The 25,316-nt window shown below is 41.5% G+C and overlaps 1 protein-coding gene across 3 annotated transcripts in view; it reads right to left on the bottom strand.

The window, feature by feature from the left end:
- Nucleotides 1-852: 852 nt before the first annotated feature.
- Nucleotides 853-25,316, bottom strand: part of foxj3 (forkhead box J3) — a 70,353-nt gene continuing 45,889 nt past the window's right edge. For 2 of the 3 annotated variants that reach the window (XM_026307655.2, XM_026307654.2), the window contains exons 3-12: nucleotides 17,752-17,826; nucleotides 14,875-14,958; nucleotides 13,359-13,460; nucleotides 9,402-9,530; nucleotides 7,469-7,643; nucleotides 4,908-5,429; nucleotides 4,173-4,274; nucleotides 3,440-3,631; nucleotides 2,391-2,489; nucleotides 853-2,241 (exon numbers count right to left, since the gene is read on the bottom strand). In XM_026307655.2, coding sequence (XP_026163440.1) covers nucleotides 2,129-2,241; nucleotides 2,391-2,489; nucleotides 3,440-3,631; nucleotides 4,173-4,274; nucleotides 4,908-5,429; nucleotides 7,469-7,643; nucleotides 9,402-9,530; nucleotides 13,359-13,460; nucleotides 14,875-14,958; nucleotides 17,752-17,826 — 1,593 coding nt within the window. In that variant the 3' untranslated portion in view covers nucleotides 853-2,128. The remainder of the gene's footprint in view (nucleotides 2,242-2,390; nucleotides 2,490-3,439; nucleotides 3,632-4,172; nucleotides 4,275-4,907; nucleotides 5,430-7,468; nucleotides 7,644-9,401; nucleotides 9,531-13,358; nucleotides 13,461-14,874; nucleotides 14,959-17,751; nucleotides 17,827-25,316) is intronic. The other variant, XM_026307656.2, reaches the window with a different exon arrangement.

Raw genomic sequence — 25,316 nt, 5'->3', positions numbered from 1 at the left:
AACAGCCCCAGACCATCACACTACCACCACCATATTTTACTGTTGGTATGATGTTCTTTTTCTGAAATGCAGCGTTACTTTTACACCAGACGTAATGGGACACACACCTTCCAAAAAAGTTCAACTTTTGTCTCGTCAGTCCACAGAGTATTTTACCAAAAAGATGTTTTCTTGCAAAACTGAGACGAGCCTTTATGTTCTTTTTGCTCAGCAGCAGTTTTCGTCTTGGAACTCTGCCATGCAGACCATTTTTGCCCAGTCTCTTTCTTATGGTGAAGTCATGAACAGTGACCTTAACTGAGGCAAGTGAGGCCTGCAGTTCTTTGGATGTTGTTGTGGGGTCTTTTGTGACCTCTTGGATGAGTCGTCGCTGTGCTCTTGGGGTAATTTTGGTCGGCCGGCCACTCCTGGGAAGGTTCTCCACTGTTCCATGTTTTCACCATTTGTAGATAATGGCTCTCACTGTGGTTTGCTGCAGTCCCAAAGCTTTAGAAATGGCTTTATAACCTTTTCCAAACTGATAGATCTCAATTACTTTCTTTCTCATTTGTTTTTGAATTTCTTTGGATCTTGGCATAATGTCCAGCTTTTGAGGATCTTTTGGTCTACTTCACTTTGTCAGGCAGGTCCTATTTAAGTGATTTCTTGATTGCGAACAGGTGTGGCAGTAATCAGGCCTGGGTGTGGCTAGAGGAACTGAACTCAAGTGTGATAAACCACAGTTAAGTTATGTTTTAATGGGGGGGGGGCAAACATTTTTTTCACACGGGGCCATGTTGTTTTGGATTTTGTTTTCCCTTAATAATAAAAACCTTCATTTAAAAACTGCATGATGTGTTTACTTGTGTTATCTTTGACTAATATTTCAATTTGTTTGATGATCTGAAACAAAGTGTGACAAACATGCAAAAAAATAAGAAATCAGGAAGGGGGCCAACACTTTTTCACACCACTGTATAGTTACTTATTGGCAGACGTATGCCAACTCTGATACATCATTGGGTTCTAAGGACCAGATAAAGAAAATTTAGATCAATCAAAAATACCACCTTGCTAATATAGTGGTTTCTAATTGTTTGTTTTAAAATCCTACTAACTTGTTTACTGATCAATAGGCTACTCATCTAAAACTGATAAACTTTACCAACAAAATGTACTTTTTAATATTACAACAGCTTCTGACGGTGGAGCAAATATTAACCAAGATGACACAAATAGAAAACATAAGCCTCAGGATACTGTGGATTGAAAGTAATTTATAAAAGACCAAATAAATCTGACTCCCCTGCTATTTATCTACTCATACTCATCATACTGACTCATCTTGAAGTTAGACGAAGAACTAGGAAAATTCCCATAACTAGTCTGTTGCAGTGAGCCTGATCCAGTTGGTTGGCTATGAGAACAGATCAGGATACTTTTGGTGAGCTCTCACTCTGTCTCTCCTTTGCTTTGTTTAACATCAAGGCTTAAATATTTAACACCCTGTTCAAAACCTTGTTATTGTAAACCTAACTTTACCACCAAACCCGCCACAGTGGGGCCCACTTTCTCCCATAAGTGACCAACGAGCACCATCACATTACTCACAGAGACGGCCTGTGTTTCTTAAAAACAAAATAAAATTTAAAAAGAGATAAACTCATCCAAGAGGCAGCTGAGGCCAATGTCAACACGAATTACAAGCTGAACACGTCGCTCAAATCACATAACGGTTACGGAGCTGAGGGTTGGGGGGGAGAGGGGTTCAGACTTTGGAAGGCTGCTGGCTAGGGATGGGGAGAGGGCTGACTCAGGAGCTTAGGAGCACGTGGTTTAGATATGAATGTGTTCTACTTGTCTCTAGACAAGCACGTAAGCAATCACTTTAACATGTCCGGCTAATTATGATTGTCTTCAAAGTAACACTTTGCTCTTGTAAAAATGTCAGGACTCTGAAGTCTTTCTCCAAAGCTTGTTAAATGTTCTTCTGCATCCCACCCACAGTGGCCTACGCCTCTGCCTCCTCCTGTGGCCTTTCAGCCCAGCCTGGCATCCTCTGGCTTCCACCTCCTTTCCTCGCTCCCTTATATTTGCAAAAAAACAAAACAAAACAAAAAAACAAAAAAAAACAAAGGATGTCTAGGGGTTAGACAATGGAGTCCCAATCAAAGTCATCCTGGATGTCATCAGCTGGCATGCGATGCATCTGGAAGTTTCTGGTAGGTATCATGTGCTGCTGGTTCATCTGTGCATGGTGTCCTAGAGAAAACAGAGCAAAAGGAAGAGTCACATCGGTCAGGTTGTTTCCTCCTGTTAGGCAAGTCACAAAAACTGAATTTGCTGGGTCTCTGCATTAAAACAGGTCATAGCATGTTTTACATAATAGGCCACATGTAACTTTATGGCACCTGTCATAGTGGGTCCTGCGCTGCTCATGGGTGGCATGTGAGGATATCCTGGATGAGCCATCATGGACATGCTCTGTCTGGAGTCCATGTAGAGATTTCCTGAAGAGAGAATCAGAATAAAACTATTTATAAATCTCACATGAACCACAATTCGGGTGATGCATGAAAACAAAATCTGCTTTATAAGGAGGCCCTGTAAGGTAAAGTTGCATGGGCTGACATTCTACAGGAGTAATTGTATCTGTAATTTCCTTTAAATTGTTTCAACCCACATCATAATCTTCGCTTTCATTTACATTGTGACTGGACACTTATGTGGTGAGAACTGCACTGTACTATCATGTTGCTGATGGCTTTTCAAAAACATGGGAGCAGCATTAATTCTTATGTATGTTTCTATTGCGTTCTTCAAGTGAAATATCATACAGCACAGAACCTAATCCCAACCTGTGGATTCAGATCAAAAAAAGTTCAGAGGACTTTATTCAGAACAAATCAAAGAAATAAATCCTTGTTTGGTTGGAGTGGTCAAACTGTTTGAAAAATACAGGTTTCAGCTAGATGTTGTTACTTTTAAAGGGGTCACAAGCCAAACAGGCTAGGACCCACTGGCACACTAAGCAAGTAGAGCTTTTCACTTTCAGCAAGATGCATACATCAGACCTCAGGGCTTATGAAATTTTTTTTAGAGGACTCAGAGTTTAGTAACAATGTCAAACCCCAGAGAATGCAGAAGACATTTTCAGTTAAATATTTACAGTATACAGTGTACTATGATATTTTTTTCTGGGAAATAAATGAAAAAAAGATAACCACTTCAAAGTAGAAATGACTAAAACTTTAAAAGATATTTATATTATTATCCTACCATCACAGAGACAAAGATACAGTTTTAGCCTCTATGATAAACATCACTTTACAATTTTAGTGGTTCTAGCCCAGAAATGATTGTCATTTCAAAACACAAACTACCAACATCTACACAAATTCACTGATCAAACACTGATAATCTGAATAAGGTTTGGAGAACTAATGAGTGGTTGACCAACCTGTGCTGATGTGCTGGCTGGGTTTGTTGGGGTGCATGGAGCCATGACAAACAGGAGGCTGCACTGTCCCTTGTGGCTGGATCACACCGGTGCGGGCAAAAAACTGGTTGATGGACGAGCAGAGGTCCGCAATCTGGGTTGGTTCTAAGGACCAGTTGTTTAATTCTGCTTGCCGCATACTCTCTCTTAACCCTTCGGAACATAAAACACACACATCTCAACACATGGAAACCAGAGGTATTATCAGAACCAGACAGCATCTTCTGCTTTTGAGACAGTGAAATGTATAAATTACACCAGTCAGTGGTCTAAAGAAAATAAATTTAGCAAAAGAGAACCTAATTTACAAACACGAAGCAAAAACTTTGGTTACAATATATATTCATTATGTCAGTAACCTTCAGTGGGTGATATTTAAAAACACCCTACCTTGCAATCCTATACTGTAATTGGATAAACTGACCTGCTGAGCACGGTGTTTTGGTAATTAAAAATGAAGGCAGTGTTATTTAATTGAAGAGCTCAGTTTAATTAAAGTCCTAATCAACTCCACAGTGTCAACACTTCAGCACTCAATCAAAAGCTCGGGCAGTACTGTACTATCAGCTCCTTTTTTCTTCCGAGCATATGCAACTGCAGAGATGTAAATCTAACACAGAAAACTGTAATGTGAAATATCATTATTTCAAAAATAGAAATGAAAGAAATTCCATTTTTGGATTCCAATCCGCACCTTGGAAAGGTGAAAGGTCAACATCAGCCCAGTTATAGCTGCTAGCAATACGACAGCTTTCTTTCAGTGCATCCAGATTAGGGTACCAGTCAGATAGTAATCCTGTATACACACACACACGCACACACACACACAAACACACAGTATATTATCTGTAACATTACATTACAGAAGATGTGAAGTATACAGATAATTTTGGCTCCAACACCAAGTTCACTCGTGGGACAGATACAAATTTAGTCCTAATTACATAATTTACGGACAACTGCACAATAATTGCTGCTGTGATTGTTATTTATGATGGGTTCAGTAATAAGGCCAAATGATGCATTTTCATTGTATTTGCATTTTTATAGCTGTGCAGGCAATCTTGTAGTGCCAAATGAATGAGAAGGTAACACCAAATATGTTTATCAGGATTTTTTTTTTTTTTTAAATCAGCTCAGTACTTTTATGTAGCCACTAGGAGGAGCCAGTCATCTCTATAAAGGCTGCTGAAGTCACTGGATGCAGCACTGCTTTGTTCTCGCTGCACAGATAATAAATCAGATGATGATATACTGTTAGTACCTAAACCAACTGCTTAGAGCTTTATGACAAAAAATAAGGACTGATACAAAAATGAAAGCCAGCTGTAAACATGTCTTTACTGTAGTCGTGTCAGTGTGGTGAGCAAGGGAAAGCAAAACAGTAACACTGCTTCAAAGGAAAACAATGACAGACAGAGGGTCTTACCTGTGTTGCAGGCCATCTGTTGCTGGGTAGGATGGGGCTGGTGGGAGAGGCTCTGATGCTGCTGTCCGTGTTGAGAAGGGTGCTGGCTGTGCTGCGTGTGTTGGGAGGGGTGGGGTGTGTGTTGCTGTGGGTGCTGGCCATGGGACGGATGCTGTGGTGGGTGCTGCCCGTGCTGGGAGTGCCCAGCATGCTGGGGGTGCTGTTGGTGCTGACTATGTTGGCTGTGCTGGGTGTGTTGGCTGTGTTGGTTGTGTTGGTTGTGTTGGTTGTGTTGGTTGTGTTGGTTATGGGGTCCGCCGTGCTGCGGGATGTGCTGTGCGTGAGGTGAGCCATGGCTGGGTTGGGCTTGGGCAGGATGAGACAGGGGCACCTGGCCACTGTTGGTAGAGTGGCTGTTTGGGTGGCTGTTGGGTTGGTTGTTTGATAGGTTGTTTTGGGTACTAATGGTGCCACTGGGGGAGTGCTGATAGGAGCAGGAGGTGTGGGTCTGCTGGGAGGAATCTGACGGCATGCCCATGAGACCTGGGAAACAAAACACACCAACACTGTAAGAGTGGTGTAACAAACATTTAATTGTAATTAAATATCTGTCAACTGACAGAAAATAACAAATGATTATTATCATTATGGATGAATCTTCTAATTATTTTCTATATTAATCAATTAGTTGTTTTGTCTATAAAATGTAATATATATAAATGTAATAATTTTCTCGGAGCCCAAGGTGACGGCTTTAATCAACTTGTTTTGTCTAGACAGAAGCTCAAATCCCCCAAATTTAAAGCGATACATTAAACAATCAATCATAAAAGGTTTTCTGATTTTTCCCTTGCTCATTTAATCATTAACATTAAATTAAAACAGTATAATAAAAATGAACAGCTTAAACAGTGTATAACATTTTCACACTTGCTTGTTACAGCTTCTCAGGCAATTTGTAGAAGACACACTTCACTCTGGGAATCACTAAAAATAGCTGACAAAATAACTGATGCTAAAATTTGTATTTAATCTGTGGCCCCAGCCGGTGAAATGCGACTAAATCCAACACAAACGTCAGTCACAGGTTTTGAGGCTGAGGTGAATTAGTATAATACACTTTGGCACAAAGAAAGAAAGAGCCATGTAGGATCAGCTACTCTATGTCATGTATCTTAACATCTTACAGTAATGGGATGTGGGCCTTCTCTGTTTAAGTAGTTATGCACTTGAGACAGACCAGCTGCCATTTTGTTGTATCTGGGAATGAGTCAGCATCACTTGTGTCTCTGAGGTTCGTGAGCCCGAGCTGCCGTCACCTCGCCACTCCAATTGCACTGTTCTGCATTGTCTTTGACAAATTCAATGTGTTGCTGCATGGCTCTTTAACAGACATGACTGAAGTATGAACATCTGCACACCCGACTACAATCATCTGAGTGGCGGGGAGTGGTCTTAAGAGGCCCTGTCCTTCACAGCTTTGGCACAGTAAACCTATTTCACTGGAGTGCTTTTAGAGCTGACTCTAGCCCTGCACCTCCACAATCGGCATGTAACACTCACTGCAGGGGTGACAAAGGTGCATCTCTTATCGGCACAGAAAGCCCATTGTCCAACGAGGGAAATACAGAAAGCAATTAACGCGGCACCAGAATAATAATGCGAGCTCATTACCTATTATCAAAGCCAGTGAATTAGCTCACTGTCTACAGCGGCAGAGTGTGAAATCCTCTAGCTCGATTATTTACGCTTTTTAATTGCTAGAGCTTGTCTGAGTAAGAGATTTCACTTTTATGCATATAAAAAAAGGTAACAACTTTCAACTAATGAAACATAGATGATAGATTAAAGGAGAGGAACTCTTTGAAAACATTAGTATGAAATGCATTTGATTTGTGAAAGTAGGTTATACACAGAAAGCTCTGTCTACTTTGCACATAACCCGCTTGTCAAGTGCTCTTTGTTTATCGGTCAATCAGATTACAAGGAAAAATGTATTTTGTCCTACAGGGACTCACAGGCTTTTAGAAAGCTGTGCTCTATCCTCCACTATGTATTAAACTGTACAAACTCTCCATCATTATGACAAATCAACCTAAAATCCAACAGTTTTACTGAGGACTTGGACTGCCTGTAACCTCTTCCACTCCCCTAATGATACACAACACATGAAAAAACATGACATGATGCAGAGAAAAAAACAAAAAACAAAAAAACAAAATCACAGAATTGAAGCAGGAAGGATGGTGTATTATTTCTTAACTAACCATAAAATAAATCTAGTAACATCTCTTTACAACCCTTAATGAAATATTGAAATCAACTCTCAGATTCTGCTTTCGAATATGAAATTAAGTGTTTTCCACATTTCTCTGGCAAAACACCATGAAAATGCTCTGTATATAGCTTGTTGAATACATGCTCACTTCTCAGTAAACCTAATTACTGGCTAAAGACGTTTTATAGCCCCAGCTGTTAAGAACAAACTTGCAGTAGAAACAGGAAAATCACCCTGTTCCTTGATAAGTGAAGCTTAAACTCTCTATCAGCTTTCCACTTGATGCTCCTGTGAGGCCACTCACCTTGTTGGCTGAAGGACTGCTCAAAAACAGACTTGTAAAGGCTGCGGAAGGAGGCACTAAGATCTTCAAATTCGGAGAACAGGAGCTGCTTGTCCCTGTCTGGCATGTTGTACTGGGACTGTGGGGGCTGCTGGAGGCTCATGGACTGAGACACGGGCTCTGGGTGACTGGTTACCTGGAGGGGGGTGGGGGGAAATCAAGAGATTAAGAAAGATTTTGAAAAGGGAACAATGTTGAGTTAAAAAAAAAAGAAGCACATATATGTGAAAGAAACACTCAGTTATGTGTCATCTACACCACAGACATGAGGGCTGGCTGATGATAAGAGACACAATCTAGAGTGTTTAAACATACACACCAATATTTTGCAAAAGATACCCACCATGTAAAGTGGTGGGTTACGTGAATGAATGCTGCAAACACGCTAAAGTCAAATATGATAATGTTTGAATCTTCTGAGGAGCCACTGAAACAATGCTTATTTCTGTCTGTAGAGGTGTCAGCCACACAGCATGTAAAGAACAATTACACAGACCACAACAATTTAGGTCAGTGCTTACTGCCTTGGCTAACACAACATTAAGAGAGCAACTCAAATGGACACAAAGCCAATACTCAGGTGGCCAAGCAAAATGTATTTAAAACAAAATCAATAGCAATACCTTGTACAAATAAGCAGCCATTTTATCCATGTATTTGTGTGGGCAGTCAATGTTATGCACTGCCCCTGGGTGTGAGACAGCAAGCAGTGCTCCCTCCAGCAACGAGTTTGTCTAAGAGATTCATCACAGCAAGGGCAGCGATGCAAAACCATCGCTATTTCACAAAGCAGGACCTGACCTGTGTCCACTGTGGGTTAAGCATTACAAGAGAGGTCACGTCCAATTTCTGATCATAACATCTTCCTCTTCCAAGATGTGGGCAGACTGCTGAAGTGCATGGCTCACAGTCTGGCTTGGGTAAGAGTGAAGAGGTGATAATAAAGCCAGAGTGTTTACTGTGAGCTGCTGCTTTGGCTGTGAGAGAGAGCACATCCATCAGGCTAAGTCGATCGATGCCCAGCGCCTGGAGCGGGGAGCACTCGAGGATGCGGGAGGACCACACCAAAGAAGGGGCAGCTCTGGTGGGAGGACATCAGAGGAAGCGCTTCTCTTTGTCTGATTTCCAGGAGTGTGCTCATTTTTCTCTGTTTCCCTTAACCCCCTTCCTGATGTTTTACTCTAGTGCATGTCCACCTTGAACCTCTGTCTATTGCTGTCTACTGCTGGCTCCTCTGAAGAAAGTCTCCTGGGGCGTTCTGATCAGATGAAATATAGGATACTGTACACTTTCTAAGTGTGGCAGTGTTTCATTTAGCGATGGTGACTCCCCCACAGCTTGAAAAATGTAAGTAAAATGACAATTTATCATTTGGCCTTAGTGCTTAGTGCTCAAAAAACATCACTTACACCACATTTATATAAATACCCTGTTATAAATATCCAACTGGTCATGAGGTGCAACATCTACAATAACTGAAAATACCACCATCCTACTCTCTGTTTAACCTTTACAGAATTACAGGGGCACAGAGTATTTGGCAACCAAGATAGTGCTCTGGCATATTTGTTGTTTCGTCTACCATTTCCAGTGCATAATGCATATTACTTTAGTTCAGCGTTACCCAGATGCATCGTGTTAGATAGGGTCCTGGCCTCCCTATCAGCTGTTACTGAATTCTATATCATAATCAAATTTAGGATTATGCCTAATTATCCTCAGGGCTTTTTGGGACCAGGTCTGACTGCCCTCAGGGGTCTTTTGCATTGGGTGTTTTGCTGGAAAATGAATTCCAAGGGTGCATTTTGCATGATATCCAGATTGTTGGATATGTGAAGACCCCTGAAATAAATCTCATAATGTACAGTAGTATCCATGTGAAGAGCGGTCTTACCGGTGTATAGCTGTGCACACTGCCGACACTGTTGAGATTGACAGAGGCCAGACTCTGATCAGACAGGCTGTTGTTAAGGCTGCTTCTTGGACTATCGCTCCCTTCCTGGTCTGTGTTGTACAACGCCACCTGAAACAAAACACACACAGACACACAGACAGAATCGTTACGAATGTCATCTTCATTCTTGCTGATGGCAGAGCATGTCAGCATTCCTCAGTGATAATGGGTATGAAAATTAATGTTTAATGTTTAATTAATGGCCTACAGTTCAGGAGTGTGTGTGTGTGTACTGCTTGCAATGACATGTCACAATAGTAGAGTACTTTATTGTCAGTGTGTGTAGGAGAGACAGGGTGCTGCGGCTGAACACCCACAACAGTCACTAGGGGGTTTATGCTGGATGTGTGAAGGGGTCTGGAGACAGCTGAGACATTCCCATCACTAAAGGTCACACTACTGGCGATGTCAGCCACATCTGCTCACCAAGCGCAAATCCGTTTGGGACAGCTCACAAAGGATTTCAGTGCAGCTGAGACACTGACCTTTCAATATATGCAGTGAAACTAGCTGAAGCACTTCAGGACGACAATCTTAATTATCGTCTAACAAGGTTTAGCCCGCCCACCCTCTCCCACCCTTCCTAAATAAAGTGCACCATCAGACAATTAGGACAATAGTAAGAAGAATGATGCAAATAATGAATATAATGATACCCACAGAGAATAGCCCTCATGTTGAGTTTGGTTTGTGAGAAAGGAATGGCAGAAATGCACTCATGGTGTTGCAGTGGGGCGTGTGTGTGTGCATGCATGGCCATGGATGAGTCCAGCATGGTGGTTTTTGCTCATCACTGAGTGGAACAGAGTGGGCTCTGTGCTCAGCACAATGAGACAGTAGTAGCAGCAACCTTCAGGCAGGGAGATTGGCCTGACCATGCCCAGAACCCTGCCTCTCAGCAGCAGCAGCGGACAGAATCGTCTTGTCTTTCTGCTGAGCCACAGCAAGCAACCACAGAGGCCACAAGGAGGCAAGGAAACCCAGGCAGCCCCAACAGCCTTCTCTGCTCTGCTCTGACTGATTGACCGGCTGAATAAAATGCTGGCTGAAATCCAGGACACACACATGCAGATTGAGGCGCCCGACTGGTCATTTTACCAGTGCAGTAGCCATATCTGCACTGGTAAAATAAGAGAGAAAAAAACATGGATTCAAAAAACATTGAGAGCACTAATCCTGAATCCAAACAACTGTTCATGGAAAAGGGATGAGAATGAGGGAAAGGAGGATAGAGGGGTTGTAAGACAAGCTCATTAGGCAACTCTAGCCTTCCTCCACTCAGTGTGGGCTTGGCTCCAGTATTCATTAGTGTGAAGGGGAACTCAATGAGCAGCTAAGACTGAGGGCTTAAGTATGTCTACAAAATCAGCCCTACAATGCTAATCAAAAACAGTGCACCACAGAAATATAAATGTTATGTGTAATGAAGTCATAAAACAGGCTTTTAGCCTGAAGTCTCTCACCGCAACCTATTTTTACCCTACTCACCCATAAAGTGCGATCATTTCAAAACCTCACTCTCAGTCTGTGGTTTACGCAGACCCGTAGGTCCCCTGAGTGAAGACGTCCACTCAAGCACACACTGTCACAGACAAAATGTCCAGTTCCATTTCACCTACATATGTTAAAGCATGCGCAAACACATGACACATGGGCCAAAACACAGAGGCAAAGGAAAGCATGCTTATACAGGCAGGAGCAACTCCTCAGTAAATACTGTGCACGACGTTACCTAGCAGGCAAGCGAGTCAGAGTTCTATTCTTAGCAGTGAATTAAGTAAAAAGCCAGAGGTGTCTTTTACATGGCTGCCTAATCTGGAGCATGAGACATGGATTATGAAATCAAAGCAAGATTGGCCCAGGTGTCTCCAAACAATTCCAGTCAATGTTCAGCTCATTCCTGACTGACAGACAGAGGGAAGAGGGAAAACAGTCCACCATATTCATCTGCACACAATCCCCTCCTTTCCTTCATCATCACACTTTAGTGGCAGATTTACATTCACACCAATTGTTTAAGTTCTCCTCAGGACACCACATTTTGGGGTGAGGAAGAAAGATCTACATGGAAAATACACAAGAAAAAGAGAAGAAGTAGGACAATCTTGCAGGGATGTCCAACAGAAGAAAGAAAGAAAAAAATAAATTCTTGCTTGTTCAGTAGTCATTTTGCCAGCGTCTCCCATTGGCCTATGTGAGAAGGCGGGAAGGAGGGAGAGAGACTGGAATAGAAAGGGAGAGAGAGAGAGAGAAAAACAGAGAGGGAATTCCTGTGGCTTGGCACACTGCACCGAAAGAGGCGTGGCCTGTCATGTGTTTACAGTGTAAAACAGTGAGAAACAAGCTCTCTCTGAGGATTTAGGTCTTCAGATCTGTTGCTATTCCACTTTGTCTTCTGTTCATTTCACCACCGCAGCAGTTTTTGTCACAATCAAGTGAACACAGAGACTAATCAAACTATCCTTTCATCAGATTTTGAATCCAAATCATACAGTAGCAGTGTTTTGTGTTGTTTTAATGCTCTCTGCTAGTTTCTCTTCTGAGTTATTTTACTGGAGGTATTTGATGGCATGAATCCAAACTCTTAACTGTCAGCTCTTTATATTAGAGCCTCATTATACAGTCACTGTTGATGAAGACCAGTAAGTGGCTAACTGCTTGTTTGCAGCAGTCACAGGGGAAAAAGGGTCATCTTTCTCCACACTTAGACCCATGAAAATGTCTGTTCCAGGAACATGAAAAACTGCACGTTCCTCACAGAAATAGCTCCTGTCACCAAAACGCTTGTTAAAACAATCAGAAACTCTGTAATATACTTAACACGCATGTATACACAAGTCACAACACACACCGACATATGCTCACTCAGACTTTTGAGCCTCTGTCTCTCTCCCTCTTTCACACACAATCTCCTCTTTCCTATGAACACCCCTGTTCACATTAAACCATTTTTATAATGCTTGCAGCAAATGAATAAGCGACTCTTGTAGGCTTTTTAAAAGTACTCCTGAGAGCTGCCCCCACTGGGCCCAGAGGATGAGAGCTTAAGGTTAAAAAGCCTATTTAAATTTCAGAGTGAGCGGCACACTTACATCTAACAGCCAGCAGTCCCAGCAGCTTTGCTCTGTGATGTACAAGTGTTTCCAAGCTTTTACACATAGTAAAAAAAAAAAAAAAAAAAAACTACAAAGAGCAGATGGAGCCAGCAGTTAGGGGTGGTCACCTGTAGTGTGGCAGCCCTCATCATGTGGACACAGAATGAGAAACAACTCTGGGCATCAACTTCTAGTACAGGTGTGACTACAACACGAAGTATCCTATTACAAGTGTGCACAGGACTGTGTATGGTCTATCAAGTTGCAAAGTTCCAAGTATCAGTATATCATATTTCTATGCCCAAGATAACAAGAGCCTGCTGCCTGTTGTAGAAAAAAAAGGTACTGCAGTGCAGATAGCTGTGTATTTTGGTATGGGTTGCATAGCAAAGAGGCTTCAGGCTTATGTGTATGTGTGCATACATGACTTCCTATAGTTGTGTGGGCAAATTCTAAATTATTGAGGATTTTTGGCTAGTCCTCAGAACTTAAACGGGTTGTCTGAGAGTAAAGCTTGGAATTTGGAATGTGTTTACGTTAAGGCTAGAGGAAGGGTTGAGGCTAGGCCTTTAATTGTGTTAGTTGAGGTTACTGTAAAGGTTTAGGGAATGCACTGTGCCAATGAATGTCCTCACAACTATAGAAAGACTGTGTGCACGCCTGTGTCTCTCCCCTCCACTAGAGTGCTCCTCTCTCTGTGGGGAATAGTGCTGTAGGTGGCTGGAGAAGTGGGTGGGGTCAGGGTGCAGCCATGTAGCCAGGTGTGTGTTGGAGCTGGAGGCTGGATGGCTGGCAGTAGTACCTTGTTAGTCACAGTGTTGATTGCCAGCGTTGGAGAGGCACTTCCAGGGATCATACACTCCATCCCCAAAGACTCAGACTCCAGGCTGTACGGTGTAGAAGCCTGTGGGGGTTGGGGGCAAGGTGTGGAGGCAGACAAAAAAAATTCAACATAATTCAATTATCAAAAACATTAGATTCCCACTGCGCACTGCATGAAAAGACCTATATTAAGTTTGTGACAAATCTGGATGCACGTCTATCTGCAAGACGCAAAAACAATATTGTCATATGAGAAACACCTTTATTTAGGTCACATTTGAACTGTGCATTCTGAGGAGATGGAGACAGACCCCATCCCCACTTTCACCTTGCACACATACTGTATGAACTGACACACATGCATTGCCTCTTCTTGCTGTATAGGCTCACTGTTGTGAGAGATAACTCTGCCATGCCTGTCTCCCAAAACTGCTTACTGTAAGAGGATTGGCTGCCAACAATACCATTTTTAATTCATGATAAACATAAATGAGATTTCACAAACTCTCAATTTCAATGTCTGAGACTCTTAATGGAATGCCTTATAGGCAGACAGTGTCTAGCGGGGGAAGGGTGAGCATGGCGCATGTGTCCTACAGAAAAAACATTCACTTGGTGTGTTCTTTTATGTCATGCTCAAACGAACAGAGCTGCATCACGAGAGCTCTAGCTGAAACCGTTGCCAGAGCCACATATTAAAAAATTTTGTACTTCTCTTGTACCATTTCTTGTATATAAAATCTCGAAAATCTCGCACCAGCAAAGTGAAGCAGACTGTTGAATGAATGTGATATTATCTCAATGCTGTAGGGAGGATTCATGAGCAGCATGTTAAGTTTCATGTGTTCTCTGTGCTTATGTGCATGTGTCTTAGAGACAATGGCGTGTGATAGAGAATATGCCTCCCCAGCTTAACAGAATCCTCCCTTCCTTGTAGCCTGTGGCCAGCCACATTGTGGGAAGGGAGGAGACAAGAGCTCACTGAGTCGAGATGCCCCTGGGCCAGGTCAATCTGAGCAGCTCACTAAAACCTGTACAGCTGTACATAAGGCTGGACAAACTCATCCATAATTAAAGAAAAAAGCTCCCGCTCAGAATAGCCGCCGTGCACGGATCTACATTAATTGATGTTTGTTAAAAAAAAGTGAGTGCAGAACGTAATGTATGTAATGGCTGCCTGGGGCACAGTTTATTAATAAGGAGCCCACTTCATGACAGGCTAGTGAAGCAGCATGGAGAGGCAGTTACATAAAGTCTCGATATGAACTCCTACTGAGCCAGTGTGTGTGTTTGCATGTGTGTCTGCATGTGGTAGAAGAAGAGTGAGAGAAAGTGGGAGAGAAAGGAGGGCAAAAGAAAAAGAAAACTGAGGCAGAAGTAGAGATTCTGAGGCACAGAAAATACTGCAGAGACATAGGCAGAAGATTTAGCAGCACAGCATATGAAGAAAAATGTGTTTTCTTGGGAATAAACAGTGTTTCTGTCATCGGACTCACCCGCTCTCCAGACCGCGGCCTCTTCTTCGGCCGCGTAGGCAAGGCGTCCTCTTTTGGGTTGGTGTCGATGGCCCAGTAAGAGCCCTGCAGACAGAAAAAAAGATCTGTGAGCTGATAAAACACAACAGATTGCTTTCTCAGCTGACATCCCTGGGATGTTTGCATTGGACTGAGACAATTCCTCCCCGGCACAACAGGACGCAAGCATCAGATCTTTCTTTGGCAGCGCTATTTACCTGTTTTAGTAGAATATTATTTAAAACTCAGAGGTCTCATCTGGGCTGTGAGTTTGTATGGTGTGTGGGTGGGCTTTGAGTAAGAAAGGCTTGGCTTTTCCTCCTCTGCGGCGGCTCCTCAATGAGAAAGTGGTGAGGGCAGCTGGTGGTAGTGAAATGCTAAGCCTTTCCTGAAGCTGTACTTCCTCAGCCTCAGGTACTGAGTCAGGGCAGTGTTGCCAAGAAAGAAGGCACTACACTCTCAGCCCAAGAATTGAGGCAGCATTAGACCTGCTGTGTGGCTTTCTCCTAGGTCTGAGCAAGGCTAATCAAGGAGAGAACATTTGGGGCTGGCTCTGAGGCTGCAGCTAGCAATTCCGAAACTAAGCTGCATTATTTATCTTTTCAGTCGGCCCCATTTAATTTATTTTTCAATGGTGTTCCTCCTTGAAGCCAAAAGGAACTTACAGCTGTTAAAAATGAGATTTTTACCCTAAGGCCTTGCAAGTTCTGAATTTATTTTTAATACTTCATGTAACGCCCCCCGAAATGGAATCTCAATTGTAAAGAAAAAGTGAGATCAGGGCCTTTAAAATTACTTCCTTAGCAGAAAGAATAATTGATATTTTCATAAATTCTCTGAACAGGAGAGGCCAAAAAACAAGCTGTATCTCAAGTATATATACAATAACTGCTGCATACACAATGACCTACTCTTGTTAACCAAGCAAATCTGTTATTTTCACAGCTCACATACACCACTGCTGCAGTTCTTAAATGAAAATACCAGGGTTGGCCTATATTCGTCAGGGGGTTAAAATTATAGGTTTTAATAAGTGCAAGGCTTTGGGGTCAATTAACATTTTCCTCAGAGGGAAGAAAAACTCACAGTACAATCAACCAGAGATGAAGAAACATCTCCTATTGAAGTGGACCTACAGTAAAATGCAGCAGAAACCTCATTACACCACCCATGTTCTGTACAGTAGCTTGACTGAACAACAATATGAAAAGGTAAGACACACTGCATCAACATCTAATCTATCTCTTTCCTAAGATACAGGAGTTAAATGCAGGGTTGCAGGGATATAGATGTTCCAGAAATAGGGGGCAAACACCAGACAGTTGGCAGGAAAAAATAAAAAATATATAGTCATTAAATTGTTCACAAATATACCACAATTTTCAGTATCGTTGCCATGAAAAGGATGGAGTGAAATCTGGGGAAACAATTTAGCAAAGCTCTCTGTAGTCATAAAACAAAGGTCATTGTACAGATTTTTTTAAAAACAAATCCTAACAACAGCACTCTACCTGTTCTCTTCCCATAAATGACAAAGCTCATTTTCATACACCAACATAAATAATGTCATCTAGTTCCCGTTTTTATGTGTAAAATAGAACAGGAAAACATAAAAAGTATGCTGATATCCTGGCAACTTCAGGTCAAGACACAAGACCAGTTAAAATAAGGATGTAATAGGCTGTATTTCTAGCTCCTAGGTAGACCAGGTGTGTGTATGTACAATGCCAATTGTCATCTCTTACACCATCTCAGAGAGAGAGACAGACAGAGAAAGAAAGCGACATGACTCTCCTATCTCATCCAACCAGCAGTTCTCATATTCCTGCCACATTACAATATTGATGCAACATATCAAGAGCGGCTAGCGCCTCTTTGAAGTTGTCTTCGGGGGAAGGGAGTGAGGAAAATTCCAAATTAAACATTAAGGATGCAAGCATGTTGGCCATGCATTTGGAATGGGATCCATACAGCAATAGATTATTTTGTATTTAGTGGAGCAGCTCCCAGGAGTGTCAATATCAGAGGATTACAGCAAAACATGAAATTAGCATTCAGTCCCCATCCTCTACACAGCTAGGCGTAGCTCTTCATGCATGTGGTGGTGTGTGTGTGCGTCTGGGTAATTATTTGTGCAGTTCCCCCAGCATATGTAGCGTATGCTCTGACAGTGCCGGAATGAAATCTGGGTTAGGCCCATATGGTTAGACCTATGGATACCTTCATACTAAATAAAGCCTTCTTTTTTTTTTTTTTTTTTTTTAAGCTACCCCCTTAGGTTGATGTTGTTGAGATTGTGAAGTAAATTGTGCTGCTAAAGAAACTCTAGGTGGTCCAACTGAGATTCAAATGTCAAATTTACATGTTGGACTACATATCCTTTAACAGAGAAAATAAAAATGGGAGACAGAGCCGAGCAGAAAGCAAATGAGGTCTGACTTTTTTCTAAGTAGGTTCATCACCTTGAGTAAATACTTCAGGGATGCCATACTCTGGAAGCGGCCCAACTTCCACCCAGTTACAGTCCCATCTCTACCAATCTTTGACTCCCCCCTCCACAACTGTCTGTGATGGTCCAAAAAACTAGTCTCACCTTACATTTGAAACGCAATTCTGTGTGGGTGGGAGGTTCATAATAGATTACGAGCATAGCATGCATTTCCAGACTGCCAAAGTCCTGGCAGCCACTCAAACGTAACATTTTTCTACCAGAGACAGCATGATACACACCAAAAAATGTTTTAAATGTGAATTCTGCTAACAGTAGGTACGCAATCAAAATATATTATTCTACTATTCTGTTTTTAATCATAAGCATTCTTCTATGTTTATGATAAAGTGAATGTTAAAATGTCTCACCTTTCCTGGATCATCTTTGGAGCGAGGCACTTTGAGAAAACACTTGTTCAATGACAGATTGTGCCGTATTGAGTTCTGTGGGGGAAAATAGAGAGAGATATAGAGAAAGGTGTTGAGAGAACACATCAGAAATCACAAAGTCTTTCATGCCTTGAGTGTGGAGAACATCATTGCCTGGAGGAACTAGTGCACACAACTTGTTGGCATATATCATTTAGGTTTAGTCATAGACTCCTGTCATCGAGGTCAGCTTGTTTTGGGGGCATGAAAGCTGCCCTACAACTGTGTCCAGCTTTCACTCCACACACATATACTGTACAGTACAGAAGCCAAATGTGTTTACAAAGCCAACAGTAAGCCATATCTTTCATCAATGTCCAACAAACTGCATTCTGGTCGCACATTATACTGAATTCTACAGTTGCCAAAAATTGGAGCCAAGAGGAATCCCACACTGGGGTGGTTGTAGATACCACGTCCTGATAGTAATTAATGCTTCAGTGGGCTCCTGTGGGGGCAGGAAATAAATTAGTCAGTCTGATGTTAACTCATTACAGTGTTACAAACTACAGTACTTCACATTGGTGAAGAGGGAGGTTCATCCAGCTGATTGGGGAGGCGAGGTAGGCTGAAGTAGCCACAAGGGCTGGAGAGCGATGCTCCAGGCCTGGGTTAACCAGCCACCGCAAAGCCCTCAGAACCAGCTGGAGGAAGGCCAGCTGAGGGCTTACAAGAGCCAATAGATGCACACATTTCTCCACTCCACTTTATGGAGTGGTACTGACAGATGGCCACACTAAAAAGCTGTAGGATTCACTGATGAGCTTAACGGATGCAGGAGATAAGCAGAGAGTGGCAGTTAGAAAGAGAGAGAGGGAGAAAGAGAAATGGGGGGGAGACCTCCAAGTGCAAAAGATGGGAGCTGCTTGTTCAACACTATAGGTAATTATACCACAGAACAGATGATAATGACGGCATCATTGTAATGCTGTCAATCTTGCTGTGTAAATCACTCTGAAATGCCAATGCAATCCAGAAGTCTAACACCATTCTCTGTCAGAGAGAAACTACTGCCATGGTCAAAATAACTCAGTTCTTTAGCCAGAAAGGAATATTTTCTGAAAGGGAAGCTCAACTCGAAACCTACTGCGTACCCCCATAGGCTTTAAAGGAGGCTATATAAAGTTTTCTCCTTTACAAAAATATCATGCAACAAAGGATCTTCAAGCTTTTGTTCACAACATAAACATAACTTTTCATCTAATCCTTGACATACCAATTTATGTCTTATTTCTTACAAACATAAAAAAAGTTGTTCTAAGCAGCTCTATTGCAACACTAAAAGTTTGAGTTGTTTGCACGTCAAATTTTTGGTGTGATAATCATTTCCTATCAAGGCTGGAGGCATTTATAGTAAGATGATTTGGAAAAATGCAAGAAATTAATCTAATGTAAAAATGAGAAGTTGTTAGGACAGACAGTGGCACACCTGAAATTTAATCCACTGCAGTGCTGTACCTCTCTAAGCCTGACATTCCAGTCATTGTTTCAACAAAATATTGCTCAAGAGGATCCTTCCATGTCACAAGTATAAACAGCCTTATTTTGAAATACACCGAGCATGACAATGGACAGTAGAGAACCGGAAAATGCTGTAGGATATTTTGACACCTTATCCTGCCAACATTGTAATCCAACATAACTGACCCATATTCAAGCCAACCACAGCTAATGTTCTATGTAAAGGAGTTCAATTTTAAGTCGCTTTTAAAGCCCACAGGGCTAAGTGTTTGACAGGTAAGAGGAGTTTGATAGAGTATCAACGAGATAGCTGGGCTAAGGAACTTGAATCCATTTAGTGACAATAGAAGAGAATACAATAGATATTACATTGTTATATACTGTAATATCTGGTTGTCAATGTCATTGCTGTAGCTAAGACAAAGAAATCAAAACCATATCAGCTCAAGTCTGAACAAATAAATTCATACATTTGTGAAGCTTGAACTTGAAAATTTGCCTGAATGAACAACTGTAAAAACACTGGCATTGGAACATTGTCATGTATTACAGTCTTTGGTACACACCAGAATACATTTGGAAAGATCTCAACTCACCATTATCAGATCTTCAAAACTCTGGGTCTCCTTCCTAACTGTAATATGGCCACAACAGCCACTTACTTTCCAAGCCAGAACCTGCATTGCTACTATGCAGAAAAAGCCAATGTGTAGAATCAGCAAAGACCAAACATATTTATTTAAACTGTGAGGCATTTACAAAGTTACAGCGATCTGGCAGAAATAGGAGTACAGATTTTAATGACTGACTGAAACGTTGAATACAACATGATTAGATAGCCTGCCAGCTCTCAGGCAATAGGTGCTCATGCCAAGCTGCAGTGATAGCACAGTTATACAGGCCTTGTCCTTTTAGCCACACTCTGTCCCTTTCCTTGCTGCTGTTAGACATTAGTTCCAATATATAAAACAACATGAATAAAGGGTTTGATCATGCATAGTGGATGGTTTACAAAACAGATATGAGGCTCTCAATTTAGCCAGGCTACGCCACTTTAGAACTCTGAGACATGTCTAACAGGGGAGTGTCTGAGTGAGACGGTGTGTGGTGCAATCTGTACCGTGCAATGCTATACATACTTAAATACTTCAAAACATTTCCTCTTCACAGCCTCTGTGTGACTGTGCCACTTGGTGCCATGAAGACAGAAGCAGCTGAACTTGCACAGAGAGGTGACTCTATCCATTAAGGACCTTCTGCTGGGCCTAAATCATTGATACAGTCAAGCAGCCTAGGCCTGCTACTACATCAGAAGTTTACTTTTTAATGAACCCTGCCTGCTCTCTTCTTCTCCTGACAGGCCCTGTGCCTCCATATTGTGTGAGACAAACTCTTTCCACTGCTTTAGACACATTTTGTGGTGTGAATCTTACAAGCTGTGGGTTATTTGTAGGCGAAGAGGTGAACCAGAACAAAAGAGGAACATTAAAAAATTACAGTAGCAGCAGAAGAAAAAAAAAAAAAGAAAATGTGATGACAGCGACAGTTGCAGTATTTGATAGATCATGTGTATTTGCTGAGTAGGAGAGAAATGAAATAGCAAGACAACTATAGGCTGATGAAAAATTAAGGCCAATTACTGCTGCATATATAAACAATGTCAGCATTTTAGCAGCTCCTTAGATTTACCATTTAGTCTGTGTGAGTACAAACTATTTGCTTAAAGACAATAGGCTGTAAGTTGGATCTACAGTATGGAGGGAAGTAAAGTGGGTGGAGAAGGTCAGAGGGTGTGAACAGTGGTACACAAAGTGAGTCAGACAGAGCTCACTGCAGGGGTCCTACCCAAGTGCTGCCCAGCATCTACCTGCAACCCCCACAGAGCACTTCATATCCAACCTCAGCACAAACCTCTGTGTGTCTGTATATGTGGGATGCCTCCTACACACCTAAAAAAAAAAAAAAAAAAAAGAAAGAAAAAAGCATGCACACACTGGAACGTGTCTCCTAACAAATGACGGTGATTTAACACACCAGGACAGCAGTGGAGGCGTAAGTAGCTCCGCCTTCGCTGCCCCCCCGCTGAGGAGTGCTGCAGCTCAGCAGAAGGGCCGCCAGGGGAAAGTAGGTCAGGCTGACCTCTGCGCTTGGTGTGTCAAACGTTCATAGTGAGCTAAAGGGACAGGCCATGTCAGAGCCCTGCACCTCACAGCTGGGGAAGAGGATGCACCCTGTGCACACGGTCAAGAACCCAAGGGGGCACACTCGGTATGCTGGGACAGAGGCATGTATGCACACGTACCAGTTATGACATAGAGATGAACACCAGGTACCAAGGGGGAGGAGAAGTCACACTGTGGCTTGTTGTGGGCGGGGGTGGGCAGGAGGGAATTCATGTCCTCATAGGTTTCTGGCCTTCCCACATTTACACCATCTTCTGGCAACTTTATACTTTTAAGTTAAAAAAAAAAAAAAAAAGATAAAGTGTACAGGGGCTCTAACCACCAACTGGCTTTGCCAACTCATATTTCCCACAAGTAACAAAAAGAAACAAGAGGTATTAGTCCAACTGTGAATTTACTTTAAGAATCCCTGAGACCAAGTGAGTGTCCGGGATGACCTAGAGGTGCTCTAAAAGTGTTAAGGTTAAACTCTAAATTGAGGGGAACTTAAATGCTGCAGGATTTGCTGCCTTTGTGATCAAAGTGTTCTCCCTAGCACTGCAGTGTGTGGGAAAATAGGTGGTGGTAAACAGTATCAGGAAGCAATAGTGAAACATTACAATAACTTCCACGACAAAAACTGTTCATAAAGGCCAACATTCCAAGCAAAAAATTATCCCTTCATTTAATTTACATTTCCAGTAAAGAGCAGAACTGGGCAGTAAAAGCAAAGTGTACACAGTTCTGAGCTCAGATTAAGACAAGGTTGGTTAAGGAGACACTGTGCACCCATTCAGTGACCCTCCCATTTTAGGTTTTATCCCATTTTGTATGAAATCATCATGTCTTTTCAAATTAACAGTGAAACAGAACAGTAAATGCACCACTGGACTTTTAGAGCAGAAAAAAAACAGCCATGTAGAAATAATCTACAAGCCTGTGTTGCCACATCTGATATCTTGTATGGAGTGTCTGTATGGAGGAGGGGAGGATGACAAATCAGACAATCCAAAGCAATCATTCTTGCAAGTACCATCGCTTGGAAAATAGGACCTCAACCTCTAATTGACCTGTCAGCAAGTCAAGTCTGAATGGTGGATGGATATAAAGGACCTGAGCCACCACTAAGATAGATCCTTCAAATCTTTCAAAAAAAAAAAAAGCCAAAATAAGATCTCTTGAATAAACAAATGAATAGAGGGAAGGAATGAATTAATCACTGAGTGGGTGAGTGAATGAGAGTCAAATAAGACCAACAAGACAAAAAGAGAGAAAAACAGATCAGCAGAAAGGCCTCAGGGCTGCGTAGTCTTTTTACTAGGTATACTCAGCTAAGCACGCTAGCACTGCATTGCATTATACTAACAGGTGTATTTATTATAGGACTGCTGTATTAGACTCGATTTACCTAATAGAGTGCCACATTTTAATGAATTGTGTTTACAACATGGTAGACCAGATCACTTGCTTAGTGGCCAATGTTACAGTGGACAGCAGTGATACAATACAATTTAATGATTGTGTGAACATTGTTTTCATGCTAGAGAGGAAGTCTGTCTAACAAGACAAAGCATTTCCTGCTTCCGTGCAATAAGCAAGTCGCGTTTTTGATGTCCCCAGTCATCAAGGATGACAGCACAAGTGATTAATGAGAGCCCAATTTTACAGAACAAAAGAAAAAGTGTGTTTTTTGCTTTCAAAATATTTAGCTTTGTCTTGTTTGTTTAATAACCAAGAATCAGACAAGAATGATAAACACAGTTCAGCAGAAATCATGATCAATAAGCTGAAGTAAAACTGGAATCGTAATCGTTAAAAAAAAAAAGACCTAGACAATGAAAACACAAAACTAATTACTGCAATGACTATCACAACATTACATCTGAAATGATTAGTTAACATAAAACTGTGAAATATTTTAATATCAGAGTTTTTTTAATCTAAAAAAAGCTAAATATTTCCTGGTTCCAGCTTCTCAGATATGATTTCCAACCTTTAAAAAGTGACTTGTTTCTTTCTTTTGTGAAATGTACACTTCAGTAAACTGGATATTTTTGAATTTAAGACTGCTGGTAAAAAAAAACAAAAAAAACAACCCATTTAAATTTGATACCTTAACTTTTGGTAATTATAGTGGTAAATTGTTACTATTTTCTGATATTTTAATTTTTAAAAAAAACAATGCTTAAAAAAAATGTGCAGTTCAATTGATAATGAAAATCATTGGTTGCAGGCTACAAAACAGACTGTTATATCTCCTATGGAGTATTCAAAATGACAAGAGTTAAAATAATGTTTATTCCATGGATTCAAAATATGTTCTGAAGCACTGAAACCACAGTGACAGATTTTGGCAATAGGAAACTTATTAATTTTGACTTAAAAACACATTCTCCCTCCAATTGACAATTTCCCCAACAATAAAATCTATGCCAACCTTGGCTAAGAGACATGCTGAAAGGCAGAAAGAAAAGGAAAGAAACAAAGAAAAGAAGCACATCTCAGTGACAGTACGGAGAGGTAAGAACTGAGAGCAGCAAGCAAGACAACAATGAAGGGAGAGGGAAGTGAATCAGTACAGATACAGTAACTCTCTCTCACTCACTCACACACACACACACACACAGATTACTGTATTTTTAGGCCTTTGTTATTTCATATGGACCCTGTGACATGCCCACCAACACATAACATACTCCTCAGCCTCGGGGATCTGCACCGAGGCCACGGAATGTAGCACCTTCGCTGTCTATTTGTAGTGGGTGTGGGAAGGCATGTGGGATGCCACTGCATTTGCTCAGCAAGGCACTGCATTTAAGAAAGGAAAAAAAAAAAAAAAAAAAGCATGCCTGGACACACACACAAGCAGGTAGAGAAAGGTAGGTCTGTCCAGGTGCGATCATCAGATGATTTAATTTTGTTGGTTGCGAGAAGAGCTGTGACCCCAAGGCCATTGGAACGAGCCTCTTCTGATTCAATAAAAACCTGCCGTGGCAAAAAGTGTGGCTGGTTGCTGTATACTTCATTTTCAACATTTTTAACACTTAAAGTCACTGTGACCTCCTGTTTTACCACATACAATCACACCAATCACACACAAACTTGATTAAAAAAAAAAGCTTATAGACTGACTACACTAAGTTTCCTGAGCTTCAAAAAATTACATGAAGCACCTATAAAAGGATATTTAATTCTATTTAGCTCTATGTATGCTTGTATGCACTGTTGAATACAGTGACCCCTCCCCTACTGACACTATACTTTCAGACTCAAGAAGTCTGCCAACGCACACCGCCTAACACACCGCAGAGCACACTTGCATCTAGCAAAGCTACTGAGACCTAAAGCCCACACTGAAATACCAATGAAGTCAACTATAATGATTTTCAGCTTGATTTTTTTTCCATCTTCAAAGGCATTTGATCTGCCTCCCTTGGCATCTAGTAGTAACCTGTTGGCATGCTAGATTTTAAAACCCTTAGTCTCTGATCTTTACTCACTTGTATGTAGTTTTAATAAAACATGAACAGTTGCCTGCTGCAGAAAAAAATACATGCAAGGTGAATCTGTCAAAAACATAACCTGTTACTGTGTGGTCAGACAGCTCTGTTTCTATGTCCATGATGCAAAAACAAAATAAAAAGGGCCAACCACAAAATCAAAAATGATTGCAAACTTTTGCTATCTATACCCAGGTCATCTGGTGTAGCACGCTGAGGTATTATAGTAATTAAAACTCAACAGCTACAGGAGATGACACTATGGGGAAATTGTATCCCCCCCCCTTCACCCCACTAACAATGAGCATTTGGCTAAATTAAACCCATTTTTCCACTGGCAGACTCATATAATGAGGACAATACATGCAAGAAAAAATTAGCT

Source organism: Mastacembelus armatus, chromosome 5 (assembly GCF_900324485.2).
Source record: "Mastacembelus armatus chromosome 5, fMasArm1.2, whole genome shotgun sequence".
NCBI classification, from domain to species: domain Eukaryota; kingdom Metazoa; phylum Chordata; class Actinopteri; order Synbranchiformes; family Mastacembelidae; genus Mastacembelus; species Mastacembelus armatus.
The sequence above is the reverse complement of the archived record's forward strand: the minus strand, read 5'-3'. Positions and strand labels throughout refer to the sequence as shown.